The sequence below is a fragment of the Hesperophylax consimilis genome, chromosome 28 (assembly GCF_061612785.1).
Source record: "Hesperophylax consimilis isolate HC1 chromosome 28, BYU_Hcon_1.0, whole genome shotgun sequence".
In the NCBI taxonomy this organism is placed as follows: domain Eukaryota; kingdom Metazoa; phylum Arthropoda; class Insecta; order Trichoptera; family Limnephilidae; genus Hesperophylax; species Hesperophylax consimilis.
Genome location: NC_142863.1, coordinates 9,627,507 through 9,646,906, shown reverse-complemented (window position 1 = coordinate 9,646,906; position 19,400 = coordinate 9,627,507). Strand labels below are relative to the sequence as shown.

Below are 19,400 nucleotides of genomic sequence, written 5' to 3'. Positions count from 1 at the left end.
ATAACATGGGTATCTTCAAAAAGCATGTTCACTCTTTCCTCTCCTCAAAAAAACCCTCCACACAGCATCCTAAAAGATGGCTTAGTAGGTCCGGATGGATATTATCTTCCTCACGGCTTTCTTTGTGGAGTTAATTAAATCTCAATATCGTCATTTTGAATTGATTTCGTTTATGTAAATTCGCATATTCTAACCCGTGTCTGCAGAGAGTAAAGAACAGGACGTCTTGCCACCTGAGTTGACACCAGAACACGCACAGATTGCTTGAGTATAGTATGATTCAAACAGGTTTTCTGTATTGTATATCTGTGTTTCCTCTTATATAAAAGTTGTTGGTCCCATAGAGCCTGACAAAATGTTTCTTAATTTCCTACCCCAAGCCTCGCATCAATATTTCTTCAAATTTTATTTTACAATTGTTAAAAAAATCTATGATATTTTTATTGAATCCTGTTCAGTCTATCACTTTTATTTTACTATTGTTAAAAAATCGATGATATTTTTATTGAATCCTGTTCAGTCTATCACTTTTATTTTACTATTGTTAAAAAATCGATGATATTTTTATTGAATCCTGTTCAGTCTATCACTTTTATTTTACAATTGTTAAAAAATCGATGATATTTTTATTGAATCCTGTTCAGTCTATCACTTTTATTTTACTATTGTTAAAAAATCGATGATATTTTTATTGAATCTTGTTCAGTCTACGACTTTTATGACCAATCCAATCAAGTTTCGGTTAATTTGGTCTCATACAGACTAAGAAAACGGTCCCCGATGGCCTACCAAAAGCCTAGTATCTCGCTAGTAAATAATAATAATTTAATTTTTATTTATTCAGTGCATTGTTTATTACAGTCATTGAGAATGTTTAAACCACCAAGCTAGGCACATGCCCGATTTGTTGTGGTTGATTATACATAAAGTACATTAATTAGTATAAGTATAGACTATAGAATTTAAGAGAATATAAGAAGTATAATTTAGAAAAAAAATATTTAATGTAAGTACTACTAAGTAAAAAATAAACTGACGATATTTTATGTGTGCGAGTTAGTGTTGTTAGAGTTACTGATTGTATACATTTTGTTACAAATCGATGATTATTTCATTGTACGACCAGGATTAGTCAGTGCTACCGGAAAACCTAGACCACTCTCGTCCAGGCTGTAATACAATTGTACTAAATGTACACATTATTAAAAATACTAATTTCGGTGGTGTGTCTGTCAGTAATTCTGGTCCAATTTTTTTCACATTGGCTCCACACAGGAGGCCCTCATGAAATTATTTTCTTAAATAACCTTTGTCATCTTAGGGGATGTTTTGTGGAGGTTTTTTTTACGGAAGGGAAGGAGAGGAAGATCTGGAAAGGAAAAGAGTTTGAGTAGTGGGAAGGAATCTTGGGGCCAGTGCGTCCAGGAGTGGCAAACGTTTGAATTGCAAGGCGATGAGTCGAGAGAGTCTTGCTGGAGAGATAAAAATATCTCCCTCAACCACTCTCTCCACACACGGAGAAAACTTACTGATATAATAATAGTCTAGGATCCTGAAACACAAAACCCTACAACATCGTATCATTTTTTTCATAAAAATTACTTCATAAAGTATTAATTAAGTAGATAATAATAGGATTTAATTAATTAACTTCTAACAAGCAAAGCCGAAGACTTCATTCGGACAGATAAATTTCAATTACTATTTTTTTTTATTGTTGATACATTATTTTACAATATTTCATACTCTAATTCAGTAATGTTGGCCTCACTGGGTTGTTTACCCGTGCTGAGGCCCCCATTTTATAATATAAAAATTTATACATTTAAAAAAAAACAACAACATTAAAATAAAGAAAATTTAAACTAAAAATAAAGATTAAAAATTAAAATATAATTATCACACTAAAAGAAAAATATTAAAAGAGAATGCAAATCGGCATTTATAATGATTTATGTGTTTGTGCGTGTTGCGTGTTTTATATATTTTTTTGTGTTGCGTATATATGTTTTATTCTTTTATGTTATAGAATTTTGGAAATATTGTCTTTTTTGTTCTTTAATCCATTTTTTTATTTTGTGTTTGAATTTATTTTTATTTTCCTCAATTTTTGTTTCAAGTGGAAGACTGTTGAATGCTTTAATAGCGTGGTATTTATGGTGTCTTTGTCCAAAGGTAGTGTTTACCGTCCTAGTTTTTATGTTTTCTTTGTACGTTTATGTTTTTTGAGTATTACCTTTAATATCGTTTTCTGTGCGATTTCTATTTGAGCGATAGCTGCGTTTGTTGCTCCTCCCCAAGCAATTATTCCATATTCTATTATTGATTGGCATAGTGCGTAATATATTGTTTTCAATTGTTTTATTTTATATATGTTTCTTATGTTTAGGAAAATGTGTATTGATCTGAAAAGTCTATTTTTGATTTGTTTGATGTGATGTGTCCATCTAAGATTATGGTCAATGACAATTCCTAGATACTTTATTTGTTCTGTTTTTTGTCTAGAGGGGGGGGCAATCGCAGATGTTGGTGTTTATGCATTCGTGTATTTTTATGGTGTTTGTATTGTTTTTTGGTTGTCTTGTGTTAGTTATGCTGTACGTTGTGAATTTTGTTTTCTATATGTTTAGTGTAAGTGTATTTGAGTCCAACCATTTTTTCACTTACGTGATTCCTAGATTCGCTATGTTATATACCTTATTCCAATCCTTAGATTTAAATAGTAAAACTGTGTCGTCTGCGTAACTAATTATTTCTCCATCTATTTCCATGCTGCAAAGTTCATTTATGTAAATTGTGAAAAGAACGGGCCCTAGTATGCTTCCTTGTGGAACTCCATGTGTAATCGGCAGTGGTTTGCTAGTATAGTTATTAATTTTGACTTGTTGTGTTCTGTCGCTATATACTATGGCATAATACTTTACAACAAATTACCACTCCTGAAAACCTGATAGTGTTAAAACTACTACTATCATTATAAGCGGAAGATGTTGTTTGTGCGATGATGGAGGACTTAGTAGGTAGTAGAGGAATTGAATCCCCGACGCCTGGGTGGAAGCCCGACGCATTTGTGAACTCAGCCACTAACATTTTATTGTTGTTTTGTTGCAGTGATAGCAGCCTTCAACACCAGCCTTCCGGGACCACTGGGAGACGAAGGGGGGTAAGAATCAAACGAGATAATGTACATCGCTTTCCACGCTCATACCGCGAAACTTTGGGGTGATTGATATTCACGAAAACTTAAGAAAATAAAATTTACAAAAAAATGTTATGACGATTTATTTTCCTCTTGTGCGGTTTACAAAACGCTCGTATAAACAAATAATCAATGAAGAAGAGGATAATAGCAATAAATCTAAATGAAACAAGAAATAGACACAAAAAAATAACGGTCATAACTAAGAGGCGAACCCGAAAGAGTCGAATTAATTGTGAAATAACTCAAATTAATATAAACAAATTTACTTGCGCACGCCGGGATTTGAACCCGTGACCTTCAGGTTAACTAGTCGAGAGCCTTACCCTTCGTCCACGCAGACCGTCCGAGATAGTACATAAGATAAATGCGTTCCGTGTACGTAGATTTGAATGAAAACACCTTTGCTGTTTTTTAAGCTTTGTATTTATTTTACTGTCAGACTGATTTTACTGTAATGATTGCCAGTAAATTATCGGTATTTTATAGATTAAAGAAAATAAAATATTATTTATTGACTGAGCGCTGCGAAATCCTCTTTTAACTCGACTGTTTTGCATTTCATCTATCTGTAAATTTGTTTGTACTTTCCTTTTCCGATGGTGGCCGTCTTGGATACTGCCTTTTTATACCGCCAGAGTTCGCATGCTCGTGAATATCAATATGGTCATAAAATTGTATAATTCCTTATTAAAAATTATTTTTTTAAAATTTTAATCATTGTATAGTTTATAATTAAGTAGGTAGGTATTAAAGGACCTATTTCTTTTTTGGACGTGAGGTCTAGCACGGAAGATATTTAAAGCTCATCTATGTCAGTTAGAGATATTTCCGAGTTCGGTCAGAATATGATTCCGACAGTCGGTAGACGAAAACCGCTATTTTTAGCGAGGCCGCCGAGGTGTCGGATAAGCTTTCAAGCTGTCGGATAAGCATGCACAACTTTAATAAGAAAGTAACTGGCTTATTAATGAATGGCGTGAACTAACTAAGTTTTTAGAATTGAAAGAAATTGTATTAACTATCTATAGTCTTAAATAATTAAATTAGACGCAATCAATTGATTTTATTCTAACTTGGAGAAACAGACAGCTACAATAACTGGAGTTTTGAGTTAAGCTTGATTTCAGTAACGCCATAATCATATTTTTAGTGACACGAAGCTCTATCTCATACATACAGCAGTTTAAGAAATGAAGTTGGTCATTTTTATCCTGCCATCGTTGCCACTATTAAATATCATGTACAAAGTAAATATTATGTAGACAAAATATAACATTCTTCTACAATACATATACAACCAACTATCAGACACACTCACTAACCAATATGATGCGTGAACTGCGTAAAAAGTTTGGGGGTACTATTGATTTATTAATTGACTCCATTTATAGAATCAAGCGTAATCTATACCAGCACTTTGTTGAATCCTACAAATTAGAGTAGCGTTGGTAATGTAGTTTTAGTGATTTGTCTTATAGGCCAGTGCAATTAGCGATTCGCGATCGAAGTAATTCCGGTAGTCCCAATTTTTTTATATGTTATATAAACTGATCCCCTGATGTAAAATCTGATTTTCCGACCTTGGCGCACCTGTGCTCGCGCCGCCATTTTGAAAAAACTGGCCGAAATCGGGCCAAAATCTAGTTTTTCCCAAATATCTCATTTCCAATGCCAATTTCGGCTAAAGTATCTTAACAAGTATAATATAACATAAAATAACCTACAACTTTTGTTAATAAAAATTTCTTCTATCTCTAATAGGTACCGAGGTAGAAAGTCGTAAAGATGAGCATATTTTTGAAAAAACAAGTTTTTTGCGCGACTAGGTTTGGTTTTTTATAAATACCTCGTTTCCAGTACAATTTTGTGAAAAATTTATTGATAATAATTTTGTAGAAAATAAAATTTCGTTAAAGAAATAGGTATATAATTTATATTTTTTATCTCTATTACGTATCCAAACTCTAATCCACCAAAACCAGGCCAAAAATTGAAACTGAGGTTAGGTGTTTTAAACTTGGCATTCCTTGATTTTATTTTTCTTTAACAATTATTGTTTTAAGAACATATACGTTGACAACAATCGTCATGCCTGTGTCAGACCTAGCTATAAATATAGTAGATAGACTATTTCAGCATATCGGTCGCCATACATTCCCAATGGGAAGACCACTAAAATAGGCCAAGCCACTACATTTGTGCTCGCAGCTTGGTCTGACATGCCTATCAACGTAATCACAACATACATTTAAGATTATTAATACAATTAAGATGATAAGGTACATAAAAAAGATAAAAAAATGGTATTTTCGTAAAATTAACATTTATTGACATTCTTTTCTTTATTAGTTAAGTTGTCAGCATAACAAAAAATAAAATTAATGGTAGATCAGTTTAGACAGAAGTACGAGCCCTTGACTATAGTTTCTTACTTCTGGCCCTGAATAGCTTCTTCATCTGTCTTATCACCCAAATTTGTGGCGACTGGGTCATCATATTCCTGTCATCGTCATCAACGAAGGCTTCTACAGCATTCTCGCAGGAGTTGCCATTGCAATGAATGCAGAGTAGGGAACATTTCAAACCCGACTTTCTGCAGGTACACTTTCCAGCGCAACCTTTTTTACATTGACATGATATGAAGTTCAGCAAGGCCTGAGGTGCAGCTTCCTTCAACATTGTTACTGGAGTAAGTAACCCAACAGCATCCTTTTTCCACCCCCATTCAGTCGGATCTTTATCGTGATCAAGTCTGCACTTGCAAGTATGTTCTTGAAGCGTGTTGTTGGACTGCATCTTTGGTGGGTGGTAGCCTGGATAAATTGAATTTGTTCTTTTTTACTCCTTTGACGAAAATGATGTACCTTAAATTTTCCAAATATGATTTCTCGTTGCCGCCATACAAAAGTGCAAATAGTTGTTCGGCAGCCAAAGTGATTGTTTCTGTCTTTGCTTTTGGGTCTTGAAATACACGAACAAGTTCATTCACTGAGTGGTTCTTGAGAAGAATATTACAAAATTTGTGTTTGCCTTGACCGAACGGAGCTCCAGTTGTATCGCAACCACTTATGGCATGAAGTAATAAAATGTTTTCAACTATTTCAATGTGTTTAAAACATTTTTTCGAGTACAACGCGTTAGAACTTTTTGGTAATATACGTTGAGAGGTGAGAGAGCTGTGAGGAGTACCAGCAGATCAATATCCGATTATGACTACATCATGTTGAGATGACAACGAATTTGCTGTGTTCACTATGAGAACGTCAGCATCCTCTTCAGCTTGTACTGTCGTTATTTGGGATCGTGCAAATGAGGTTCTGAGTAGGGAAATAAAACGAGACTTGTTCTTCTCATTTCCCAGAAACTTTTCCTGTGGCACTTGTGGGTGCATGCTTTCAAAAAACAAAACTTCAGCAGAAGTTGTAACTCTGGCACGCCGTGCTCTTTCCACCCCTTTAGTGCTTTTCTTTTCCATAGAATCTGGGTATCCATCGAATACCACTACTGCATTGGATCCATAGTGATTTTGTACATATCTGACATATTGCTGGAAAATTACTGAAAAAGGTTGAGCACGAGCCCCATACAACTTTTTGCAGTAAATATCCTCCATCAATTACCTGTATTTTACTGCTTCCCAGTTCTGTATTATTTGGTAGAGGGTTTAATGATGAATAAAATATAGACTTCGTTCTTTTGCGCATGCCTTCTTCTGAGAAAAGAGACAATGGTACAGGAGAGAGTTCATATTGAAAATATTATTTAAGTTCACTTTCAGACTTTTTGGCAATACACATACGATGGAATAGCATTAATGGATCTATTGACATAGTCACACCCTGATTTTTGACACTGCTGGTCACCGCCGCAAGAGAAACTATTGCATCATTACGTTTTAAGTGTAGGTTTCCAAAGTTCTTGTTGATAACTTTAGACATAGCTAATTTCCCCATCTTTTCAGCCATGTGACAAGTGACTTTGCTATCCCCGATTGTGCCACTGCTAATAGACATAATCACGTTTGTTTTAGGAAATGGTTCATGGCAAGCAAACCAATCAATGAGAGTTTGAACGTCTCGATCATCCCTCTTAATTCTTGCAGGCCTCATCTCTACATGTTGCTCTGACGTTCCTGATTCAATCCCACAAAATGACTCGATACCCTCACAAATGTTATGCAGATAAACGAATCCAGCAGTCCAACGAAGGATGGAACTGTCTGTGATTCCCCGTCCTTGGGTCAAACCTCCAGATGTTTTCATCGATCTCATCAGAGTTTGTTCGATGGTCATGTCAGACCAAATCCCTGACCAAAATTTATGAGACCGTCGGATCGTAAAGTAGCCCTCTTTTGTAAATCTTTCATACTCGATTGCACTGAATCATTTCGAACTGAACGCTGCTGTGACACTGACGCTGTCAAGCTCCGCTCCAGGCTCAAGACGTGACATGCGGCAACTGAAGGGAACCGGAGGGGAGGAGTAGAAGGGTGGGGGGTAGCCCCCCCATACCGAAGTGCCCTCTAGTAAATTTATAGATGTTTGTATTTAAAAATGCAAAAAAAATCTAATAACGTGATAATAAACCGTGATAGATTTTCTGTGCGTACCTACCTAGATTTGTTTATTCTTTATATCGGTAAAAAACTATATAAACATAGAAACGGCACAGCTTTTTTTGAAATTTTATGTTCTACATAATTGGTATCAATAAAATTTTCATGAAATTCCACTGGAAACGAGGTATTTATAAAAAACCAAACTTAGTCGCGCAAAAAACTTGTTTTTTCAAAAATATACGCACCTTTACGACTTTCTACCTCGGTACCTATTAGAGATAGAAGAAATTTTTATTAACAAAAGTTGTAGGTTATTTTATGTTCTATTATACTTGTTAAAATACTTTAGCCAAAATTTGCATTGGAAATGAGATATTTGGGAAAAACTAGATTTTGGCCCGATTTTGGCCAGTTTTTTCAAAATGGCGGCGCGAGCACAGGTGCGCCAAGGTCGGAAAATCAGATTTTACATCAGGGGATCAGTTTATATAACATATAAAAAAATTGGGACTACCGGAATTACTTCGATCGCGACCCCCTTTTTGGCGCTAATTGCACTGGCCTATTATATGTAGTATTGTTCTGGTTTCTATATTATTTTATGTTACTGTCACATGGATTAGTAATATTATTTTATATTCATCAGCTTCATTTAAAAAAAAATAATTTTCGATAGCTTACTAGATTTATTCTGTTTTAAAATCCATGTAAAAGCCCGGTTGGGCGTAAAACCAAATAAAATAAAATATCAGTCGGTAATACAGTTGGGCATATCAGTTTAGTATAAGAACGTTCCAATCTTATAGTACGATAGTCCTCTGTGATTCTAAACCCCCGAATATTGGTTTGGCTATCAACAGCGCGACCGTGCTCGGGAAAACGGTAAAAGATCATCGTGTAATATAAAAATGTATGGCTGAAATAAATCCCAATACGAGTTTAATTAGCGTAACAATGTTTTCATTTTCAGGTTAGTGGATTTGATCAACAGAGGTTTGTATTTGGAACATTCATCGCCCGCACTGACTAGACAAGGGCGCCAGATAAGCCGAACTTACTGCAGGTATTAACTTTCGCGTTTCCAAGGTGGCAATCGAAGTAACGTATTGTACCTTTAAAAAAATATGCGTATTTTTATAATATTGTATTCGAAAAAAAAAATCATCAAAACAACATTATAACTTTGAAATGTATGGCGTTATAAAGAAACGTATAATCCTGGAAGCTAGCTAGCATGGTCAAACGATAAAGGTTTATCGATAATGCCGGTAACTTGTCATCGTTTAAAACTGTGAGCAGATCACTTGCAAAATTTGGACTGTCTATAAAACATCATCAGTTAATAATAAATTATTATTTCAAACAGAGATATTGTTTATGGATTAAGACCTAAATTTGTAATTTACATTAAAAAAAATTATTTGTCTTTCTGAAAATAAAAATAGCAAACACAATGCAGAAAATTAAATCTTGTGTATAAGTTATTTTTGAAAAATTTGGACAGCTCTTCAATAATAAATTATTTTTGTGACTTTGTTGGCTTATTTATCGGATTAATTCATTTTTATATTTTAATGTTGTCGGAGTTATTTTGCAGATCTGATGAGTGGACATGTCGTAACAAGTCTTGTATAGAGTGGGACATGATCTGTGACGGGCCTGCTGACTGTCAGGATCAGTCAGATGAAACTCAGGCCCTTTGCAGCAAAATGAGGTAAGTACATTTTTGTGAATTCCGCACAAGTGACCCAACTACTCTCAACCGTCTGCAGCCAGTTGGAATATGGCATAACTAATTAGAGTACCTTCATTGGAAGGCTTAAAGTTGTGGGGAATAGGATAGCGTCCTTCTAGGGATTTTTTTCCAATTGTTTCTGGCTTTCACTCTTCAAGGGTGTTCTAGGCCACTATTTCAAATGATGGAGAGACGAAAGGTGAATTTATATATCTTTTCGGTTAAATGGGAAAATTTCAGAATAATATAAAAGATTGGAGTTGAATTCAGACTTAGAAGAGATAAGATGTTGAATGCAGGAAGGGGGGGCAATTTTAGATAAGGCTTGACAGAAAAGAGGATATTTGTTAAGAGAGGGACAGCCATAAAATATATGATCTAAAGTTCCCACTTCTAGACCACACAAAGAACGGATTGATCAAAATTCTCTAATTTACTAACGATAAATTTATTTCGAGAATAATTTTTACATGATTCACACGGAACTCGCGGTGTAACGACGACGGTAGAGAATAGTCAATCGCGGGGTTAGGACGATATTGTACAGAATAAATTATGCCAGTCACGGTTATCAACTACTGCTCTAGAAGTATACCAGTGGTATGAAATATTATCAAATTAAAACAATCCTTCTAAAATAAATTCTAGGAGTTTGAATCAGTGTTTGATCTTGCAGGATTCTTTGATCTTCACAGTCTTGCTCGTCCTTTCATTCGTTGCTGTCGATCACGTTCCCGTTCTCGTTCTCTCATGCCTCGTCCTCTTGATCCTTATTGTTAAGGAAAAATATTTGTAATGTAAATTAAAGTAGTCCTTTTACAAGTCCTTTGTATTAAGGCATAGAAGGCTCCCTTGGATTGACTAGCAAAGTGCCAATACTCTTACCAAACATTGCGGGATCTATCTTTGAGGATGGAAAAAAATCTGATAGGGGAGTGTGGTTTACGAGGGTTACAATCAGGTTGGATGCTCCATGTTTTGCCAAGGATTCCGCAATATCATTATTCCCGATGCAACATGTCCAGGAATTCAAATCAGAGTTACAGTTTTACCAGAGCTTTGAATGGAGGCTATCAGTACTCGAATAAGGGCATAAAAATTGATCATTTCTGTTATTACCAAGGATGGATATTAGAATAGATAGTAAGTATATATAGATTACGCATAAATTTTTGTACTTTAATGATGTAATGAAATAATACTGCAGATACTAATTCTATTTAGTGATTACTTAAATAGTCTAAGAAAGCAATCGTAATTGCAGGATATTCCAGAAAAACAATAACAACTCCATATTGCCAAAATTATAAGGGTACCAATTACAACAACAACAGAACCCGGAAAACCCCATACTAATGAAACTTGAATGAGCATTTGAAATAATGGATGATGATTTTTATTTTATTTTATTTGAGTGTATTTAGGAAACAAACATTTGAATTAATGTTGCATTTAAGATGTTGAGTATAAAATAAACCAGTTAAGTTCCATTTACATTTTTTATGGTTAGAGGTTAGAAAGAAAGTAGATATTTAAGGTTATAAGTAAAAAATAGTAACGCAAGGATAGACGAATAATAAAAAAAATGTTTTGGTTTAAGTATTATGTAGGGTTAAGTTGATTTAAAATTTTTCTAAGGGTACAGTAAAAAATATCAATATCTATAAGGGAATTGTAAGTTTTGCAGATTTTTATTTATTTTATTCATTTAACGCCCAGAGGGCTTTGACATGTAATAATAAAAATAAAATTACATTAAAAAATAATATATCCAAGAAACAAAATTAAAAATAACAAGAACCTAAATTTAAAAATACAGCAATTTGACTGGTTTATTAAAATATAACTTCCATTTAGGAATAGTGTTGAAATAAGTATTTTCGTAATCCACAAAATTCGCAAAGTTAGTATTAAATATAACGACATCACCTAAGTATTGGTTTCCCATAGTGTGAAACCGTTGTATTTGGGAGTTATGTGTGTTGCAGTGGAATAGTGTATTATGTCGTGTTGTTATTGTAGGTATTCGTAAGTTTATGAGTGGCAGAATTTCACAACAGTCGAATTTTAAATTAAAAAGTTAAGTCGTTTATTTTACGCCTGTCTTACTGCCTTACTTACTTATTTACTTATCTTACTTTTCTTCTGCCTGTGTGTATTTTTAGAGTATTTAATAAGAAATGATATTGTAAGTCTTCTAGTGGGATATTTAATTTAAAATTTATAAAACGTAGAAATTGTTTTTGATACGTCCGAGCAAAAATCTTGGGCGTATTTTGATTTGAATGTTGTATCTTCAATTTATAAATAGTATAAAATATAGTCGCTATCCAAGTCTGTCTGTTAGTTCTTCTAAATTACGCAACGGATTTTGATAAATTTTTCACGATCATTTAGAAAAAAATTTCCGGAAGGTTTACATATATGAAACATGCATATTATATAGAAAGTAGAGAAAAGTCGATGTTTTATAATCAAGACGTAAAAATATTTTTTTGGGCGTTACATTGCTAACGCTGGCTAAACTTCAAGAGATATATCAAAATAATGTACTACGGAATTGTACATCGTAAAAAGGCCTACAGAAAAGTTCACCATGATATACATCTATCTCCAAAGGATAACCCCTATCAACGTTGGGTATACGTAAACTAGTGTAAAATAAGGTATTCTATCTAGTATTGCGTTTAGGGCAACGAAAGGCAATATTTTCTAATACGAGGGTGGTCTGAAAAGTTTCCGACCTCAACGCAAAGATGGCGGTACTCGTCAATAATAGCTAGTGAAAACAGTTGTGCATCTTTTGACAGTTACTCACCAAAGTTTCGGCCATTTTTTTTCTTCGTTTGTAAAGAGTTATAGGGTTACATTGATAATTTTCAAAGCAATACGACAGGTGTTTAAAAATTTTTTTTGAATACTTTCAATTCGGTTAATATAAGTTTGGTATTGGGGATTCTAAATGACAAATACACATGGAAGGGAGATCTTACGTATGCCATATTGTATAGGAGTACAAGTGTAAAAGGTAAAAGGTTTATTGAATGGTTTTGTGATGCGTAGAATGAACATTTGCCTACATTTGTTTGTAGGCTTTTTCCAAGATGTCTTAAACATTATAATAACACAGCATTTATATAGCGCAGTTTAGTGTTATTTCACTTCAAGTGCGCTTTACTATACCAAACTTAAAAATAGTAATTTAGTATTAGTGGTCATGTTCTTAAAATTATTCCTATAGTGTACCCAACAGAAATCTAATAATTTAACAATGATCTTTAAATAAGTTATTGCTACCAAAGTCTTTGAGTTTTTCAACTCGTTGAAGAGGAATGTGGTTCAGGTGATAAGTATGGATGATTGGGTGATTTTTAAATGTTATAACATTTATTTATGTTTAGAAATAATTATAACAATATAATGTACGAAGCACACTTAATTAGTTTGAACGTTATTTAGTAAAAAGAGACAACAAACAACAACGAACGTACGAACAACAAAAACGTGTAACAAATGGATGTCTCTCGGGAATCCTATCAACTCCGAAAAGGATTCGAATAAATACTTCAATTTTAGAGGCGGTTTTGCTACCGCCGCCCCGGGAACCATTTATTGCATAACCAACACCTCTTCCATTGGTCTAACCAAAAATTAGTTTTATCAATTAATAACAGATGGCATTGCTTGTACAGCAAGGGATGCGCGCGCACGCCTGGTTCCGAACTGTTATAAAGGAGATTACCGAACCTAGCCGATCGTAGGTAGCAGAGCGCAGTGTTTAAACTGTTTCGTCAGAATAACTTACAGACTCAGCTAGAATGGACGTTAGTCTAGTAGGACTATTTTGTAATACTTTATCGTAAATAAATAATCTCGTAATCTAGACGAACTGTCCAAATAATACTCTATTATTATTATTATTTATTATTTATTAGGTACAATATTTTTTACAATTCAGTTTTCCAGTAATGTAAGCCTCACTGGGTGGCTTGCCCGTGCTGAGGCCTTCATTTTATAATATGAAATATAAACTACATAATACATTTAATGAAAAAAATTATACATTTAAAATTAAAAATACATAATAATATATTAAACATTAAAAAAATAGTACATTGAAAATAATCTTGTGTGTTTGTGAGTGATGTGTGTTTACATTGGTTTTGTGTGTTACGTGAAGGTTTTATTTGTATTTTATGCTATGAAATTTTGGTAATATTGTATTTTTTGTTCTTTAATCCATTTTTTAATTTTGTGTGTGAATTTATTTTTACTTTCCTCAATTTTAATTTCAAGTTTTAAACTGTTGAAAGCTTTTATTGCATGGTATTGGTAGTGTCTTTGTCCAAAGCTTGAATTTATTGTCGGAGTTTTTATGTTTTCTTTGTACGCTTGTCTAACTGGTCTGTTAGTGTTATTTTGTGTATGTTGAAATTTAATAAATTAAAAAAATAAATTTATTCAAAAGGGCATCTGAATAATTATAAAGTTACTTACAGTATTTTGATATTTTAACGAGAATGTGGAGAGCAAACACGGAAGCACTTCGCAAGCTGTTGTAATCAACTTACACGTAGTAATATTGAATGTTTAGGAGGTGTGCATCCCACTTCTATCAGTGCGCGTATGGAGCGTGCGTAGAAGCAAGCGCCAAGTGCAATGGCGTGCTGGACTGTGCCGACGGGTCTGACGAGCACATCAAGGACTGCGAGAGGAACAAAACTGTAATAGTATCTAAAAATTGCCCGTAAGATCAATTCATTATATTCACACACCTTTTGTACCAGTCTTTTGACCAAAAAACAAAAAAATCTTAACCCAGTCTTTTTCGTTAAGGCGATACCATACGTCGTGTAATATTTTGAATCGAGCAGCCATCAATAACACTCCTTACGTAGATGGCGATAAGGCTTAAATTCCCGCTACACACCATCCAGCTGTTTTGATTTACGCAAGAAAAAAATACGGCCAAAAAGTGCCTTTTATTTATTTTGTGGATGTTCAGGCATAAATATTTAAATGCTTTCCGATCATTTTATAAATAACTTAATTTGCCACATTATACAATAAAACCATAACCGAAAATGGGTTCGTAAGTAGGAAATTTTTAACTTTAAAGCAGTTTTCATGGGCCTTATAAATTATTTTTTTTCTGGGCTTATAAAAAGACTTATGTAAAAAATACTCGATTATTTCAAAGGCCAAGATGTATTATACTCGCGGTATTTATTTAAAGCATCTGAAACATTTCTAGGCGACCAAATTTTCAAACCAAAAACACATGATTTTGCATTACTACGTATGGCATCGCCTTAAGTACTTACCTAGTTTGTATTATCTGTACGCAAGAGGCGGCAGGGAAGTCTTTGACTTATTTGGCTTAAGCATGTAATCTTTGTGGATGCTGTGTGGATGGTTTTACTAGGAAAAGGAAGGAATCAACCCGAGTCCTGAAGTGACCTATCGAAGTGGAGAATTAAAGATTGTTCTTATTATTGCCAGGAGTGTTTGGTTAGTGGTTTTAATGGTAGAATACGTCGAGAACGCCGGAGAGACTTAACGCATTATCTCTGCACTGCAATGACTTTCCTGGCCGAATTAAAAACGAAGAAATGAAGTTTTTTTTGGTTATATATATATAGTTTGTAGTACCGAACGGGGGAAAAAGTCGGGGAGGCCCGAGGAACTTAACGACAAAAAACCAAAGACTGAACAAGGTTTCTCCCCACTGGAATGAGATGCGGAGTCTAAAAAATAGTTTTTAAATTAAATGAAATATTATATTCAATATCTGTAATTAATTTAATGTCATTGTAAGATTCACCAAAAACAAATTAAATACGTTCACAAAAACGTGACTTCATTTTCATTTTCCCCATAAGTTATGCCCAGTGACAAATGAAAGACGTTTTAAAGCAAAACAATGTGACGATAGTGCGAAAATTGGATGGCTGTATCTTTTCGGTGTTCAAGTGCTAATTTAAAAAATGGCATTATTTTTATTTAATCATTTTATTATTTTTATTTCTTGTTAGAGAAATACCGATAAATTACAAAACTCATTGTAGGACAAGATCAACTTACAATACATAGGTGGGAGTTAATAAGTACAATTTTATGTATTGTTTTTGTGTTTAATTCTTAGTTTGTAGCGCCCTTCGTGGCAGCAGGACGCGTCCTAACGTTTCCTCCAACCGCTTTGTGTTTTTTTAGTATTTTCAAGGGAAATGAGGCAACATACCTTTGAAATTATTTTTAAAATCAATCCATCAACATTTGAACTTAAATAAAAATAAACTTAATAATTATTAGAACTTTATAATATGTGATTTGAGTGCAGTGTTTTAAAGTGAATATTCTGAAATTTGCTCAAAAATATTGGACTTTCGAAACGAACGGCGACCGGTAAATGCACTCCAGATGTTTTCAACAAAATTCTCGGAAACTGGGCAAGCTTGGACACTGGCAAGTTTTTTACTAAGCCCAGGGTAAGTTATTACCCAACCGTCGCTTTTTATTGCGGACAGAATGCACCACTTCAACAATTACCAGGAACAGGATTACATGGAGATAAATGATGGACTTGCCAAACGTCACAGCGGTGCTACCAGGGTCTCTTATCTATGTGAGGTGTCAGCGCTTTATTAGCAGCAGATACATACCTGGACGCTGTTGTTGGACGCGGTGGACTCTCTTACTGTAGCAGCTGGTCCAGTTCCTTCACCACTTAGGATTCTTGCTGCAGAGTCTCCATCTTCTATCTTCGTAGAATGTCACAGCGGTGCTGCCAAGGTCTGGTATCTGTGAGAGGATAGTGTGTCAGCGCTTTATTAGCAGCAGACACATACCTGGACGGATGACGAACCTCGTGCTGGCACTGTTGGTGGACGCGGTGGACTTTTTCGCTGCAGCAGCTGGACCAGTTTCTTCACCACCTGGGATTCTTGCTGCAGAGTCTCCATCTTCTATCTTCGTGTCACATGTTCCTTTACTTCATTTTACTTAACTTAACTTCACTCTATTTTTGTAATATTTATATTTTCTGTAATACCTGCATCAACTGTAAAGCGCCCCTGAGGTGATATCTCACAAAAGCGGCGCTATACAAATTATCCAATAATAAATAAATAAATAAATAAACTCCATTTAATTTTAAAAAAAAATTAATTAAAATCTGCAACATTATTAAGTTCTGCAAGTATTTTTTGGTTTTTGTTATTGGTACAGCTGTTTCGGCTTTCAAGGCCATTTTCAAACTGTCGTTTTAGCTACGTTTAGATGACTTATTTATACGATTCTATTTTACCCCTTCCCAATTTAAAATGATTTATTACCGGTTAAACCAATTTACTGATAAAATAATTGTGACAATCGATTTCATATTCTGTGGGAGTATTTTGAAGTCTGTTTTCCCCACTACTAATACTTATATCGGACAGACGGGAAGGGCTTTCTCAACTAGATTCAAAGAACATATAAGATGTTATAATAATAACAGTACTTTTTCAAAATTCGCAGAAAATCTCTTAGTAAATAATCACGTCCCGCTTGACAACAATGAACTTAAACGCTTACATATAGAAAGAAAGGGTTTATGTTGGACAAACTGGCCGGTCCTTTAATACTAGGTTCAAAGAACATATAAGATCTTTTAAAAATAATAATAAAATGCAATCTCAATTTGCCAAACATCTCCTAGATGAAAATCACTCACTTAATGATAATAATAAACCAACTCCGTTACACGTACAAAATAAAGGCCGTAAACTGAATCTTTTAGAGCAGTTAGAAATCAACAAAAACTCTAATAATCCGAAAGCTATTCTAATTAATGAACAAACAAATATAATTCGTTCACCCCTACTAGATATCTTCAAACCTAGTGCAAATATGAGTGCACTATGAAGTACTTAATTATGCTATTAAAATAACCCTATGAGTCATCGTTTGGGAATAACTAACATAAAGACATTCAGTCAAATTTAAACATTACACTAACTGGGAAAACTTTACTTAAATAACCATTAATAATTTCTAAAATTTTACTCAGAAATCAATTAAGAAATCAGCAATTGAAATTAAAATACCTACCTAGAAATAATATAAATGTATCGTCTGTAAGTGGGCTACCCACAGTTTGATAATGCCTTCAGAGGACGAAACAGCTGTCACGCGTAATAATAATTACACAGCAGAACTTGTTTAAAAATAAACTGTTTTTATAAACCCAATAATAAATATTATTGAATATATAAAAAATAAAATGGAGTTCTACAAATTAAACTTAATAACAATAAATAGAAATAAAGGGCTTTAGATTAAATTTACTTAACAATTAGAAATCAATAAAAGATCCAATGACCCTAATATAACATTAATTAATAAAGTATGGAAAATTATTTATTCCCCGCTTCTAAGTATGTTCACGAAACCTAAACAATATAATGCATTTAAATAAATGAATTAACTGCTACATCATTATTAAACAATTAAGATAACATTAATGTGGGGAAAACAGACTTCAAAATACCCCCACAGAATATGAAATCTATTGTCACAATTATTTTATCAGTAAATTGGTTTAACCGGTAATAAATCATTTTAAATTGGGTGGGGGTAAAATAGAATCATATTAATAAGTCTCTAAACGTGGCTAAAACCACAGTTTGAAAATGGCCTTGAAAGCCGAAACAGCTGTAGCAATAACAAACACAAAAAAATACTTGCAAAACTTAATAATTATATTATTAAATTTGATTTGAATTAAATTTGAAAATAAGGTTCAATTTTACATTGGTATTTTGATATCAAAATTATAAGTTTCACATACAAAAAAATATATACCTATATATAAGTTTCACGCTACAAAAATAGAAAAACGGAGGTTAATTAGAACAAACCAGAAAAAACAACAAAGGAAACGAACAGGGATGTATATATAAGCACAAAGCCAATGTAGGAATTTGCAAAAAGGTACTTACCCACTAATACTAAAAATAGATTATGCTCGATTTTAAATACAGGAGATAGAAAAGGAGAGAAAAGAAACAAGACAAAACACGAAAAGTATTACGTATTTTCGTTTTTATGTGTACTTGAAAAATATTATTTTAAAGCAATGCTTTGATTTTTTTTACATGTTGGCTGTTTTTATACATATCTGGAAGAGAGTTATAGAGTGTGTAGGCAATTTATTTATTTATTTTATTTGTGTTTTACATTTACAATAATTTTTTTTTATTCATAATACAATACTTCATTTACAAACATTTTCAACAGAGTTTATAAAGTTTCCAGCACTACACAGTACAACGTCTAGAGTGTTGTTAAAATCATTACATATTGTATTGTGTTCCTTAAGACCATGAAAGCACTTAAGTCATATACACGGTGTCCGGAAACTCGTAGTACAAGCGGGAAACTGGAGAGTCTACACCACATGTGGAACCCAAAAAAACATAAAGTTTTTTGATTTGAGCATTTTCAAAAAAAAAAAAAAAAACCAAAAAAAATATTTTTCGGCTATTTTAGGGTTAAAGTTTTTTCTGGTGTTTGGGGTTGAATAACAGATGTTTTAACCCTGCAGAGCAGAAATATTTTATGATTACACCGGGTTAAATGAAGGATGATTTCAAAATAATGCTTCAAATCCGAGTTTCTTCATTTGTTTTACTTTCAAATAGTTTTAATTAGTTGGGTACTTTGATCTTCAGTAATAATTTATAAGAATATGATTAAAAAAAAAAAAAAAAAATCAACTTCAAACTCGATTTACTCGATAACGAAAGCTCAAATAAAAAAAAATATACTACAAAATCGACTCCAAATGTGATGTAGATTCACCAGTTTCCCGCTTGTACTACGAGTTTCCGGACACCCTGTATATTTAAGTCACTAGGGTTGCA

General features: G+C 33.5%; 1 protein-coding gene across 1 annotated transcript in view; it reads left to right on the top strand.

Moving 5' to 3' along the window:
* Positions 1-5: 5 nt before the first annotated feature.
* Positions 6-19,400, top strand: part of LOC149410142 (modular serine protease-like) — a 35,015-nt gene continuing 15,620 nt past the window's right edge. The window contains exons 1-5 of the mRNA XM_089648952.1: positions 6-9; positions 3,112-3,163; positions 8,731-8,823; positions 9,358-9,474; positions 14,090-14,242. Of these exons, the coding sequence (XP_089505078.1) occupies positions 6-9; positions 3,112-3,163; positions 8,731-8,823; positions 9,358-9,474; positions 14,090-14,242 (419 nt within the window). The remainder of the gene's footprint in view (positions 10-3,111; positions 3,164-8,730; positions 8,824-9,357; positions 9,475-14,089; positions 14,243-19,400) is intronic.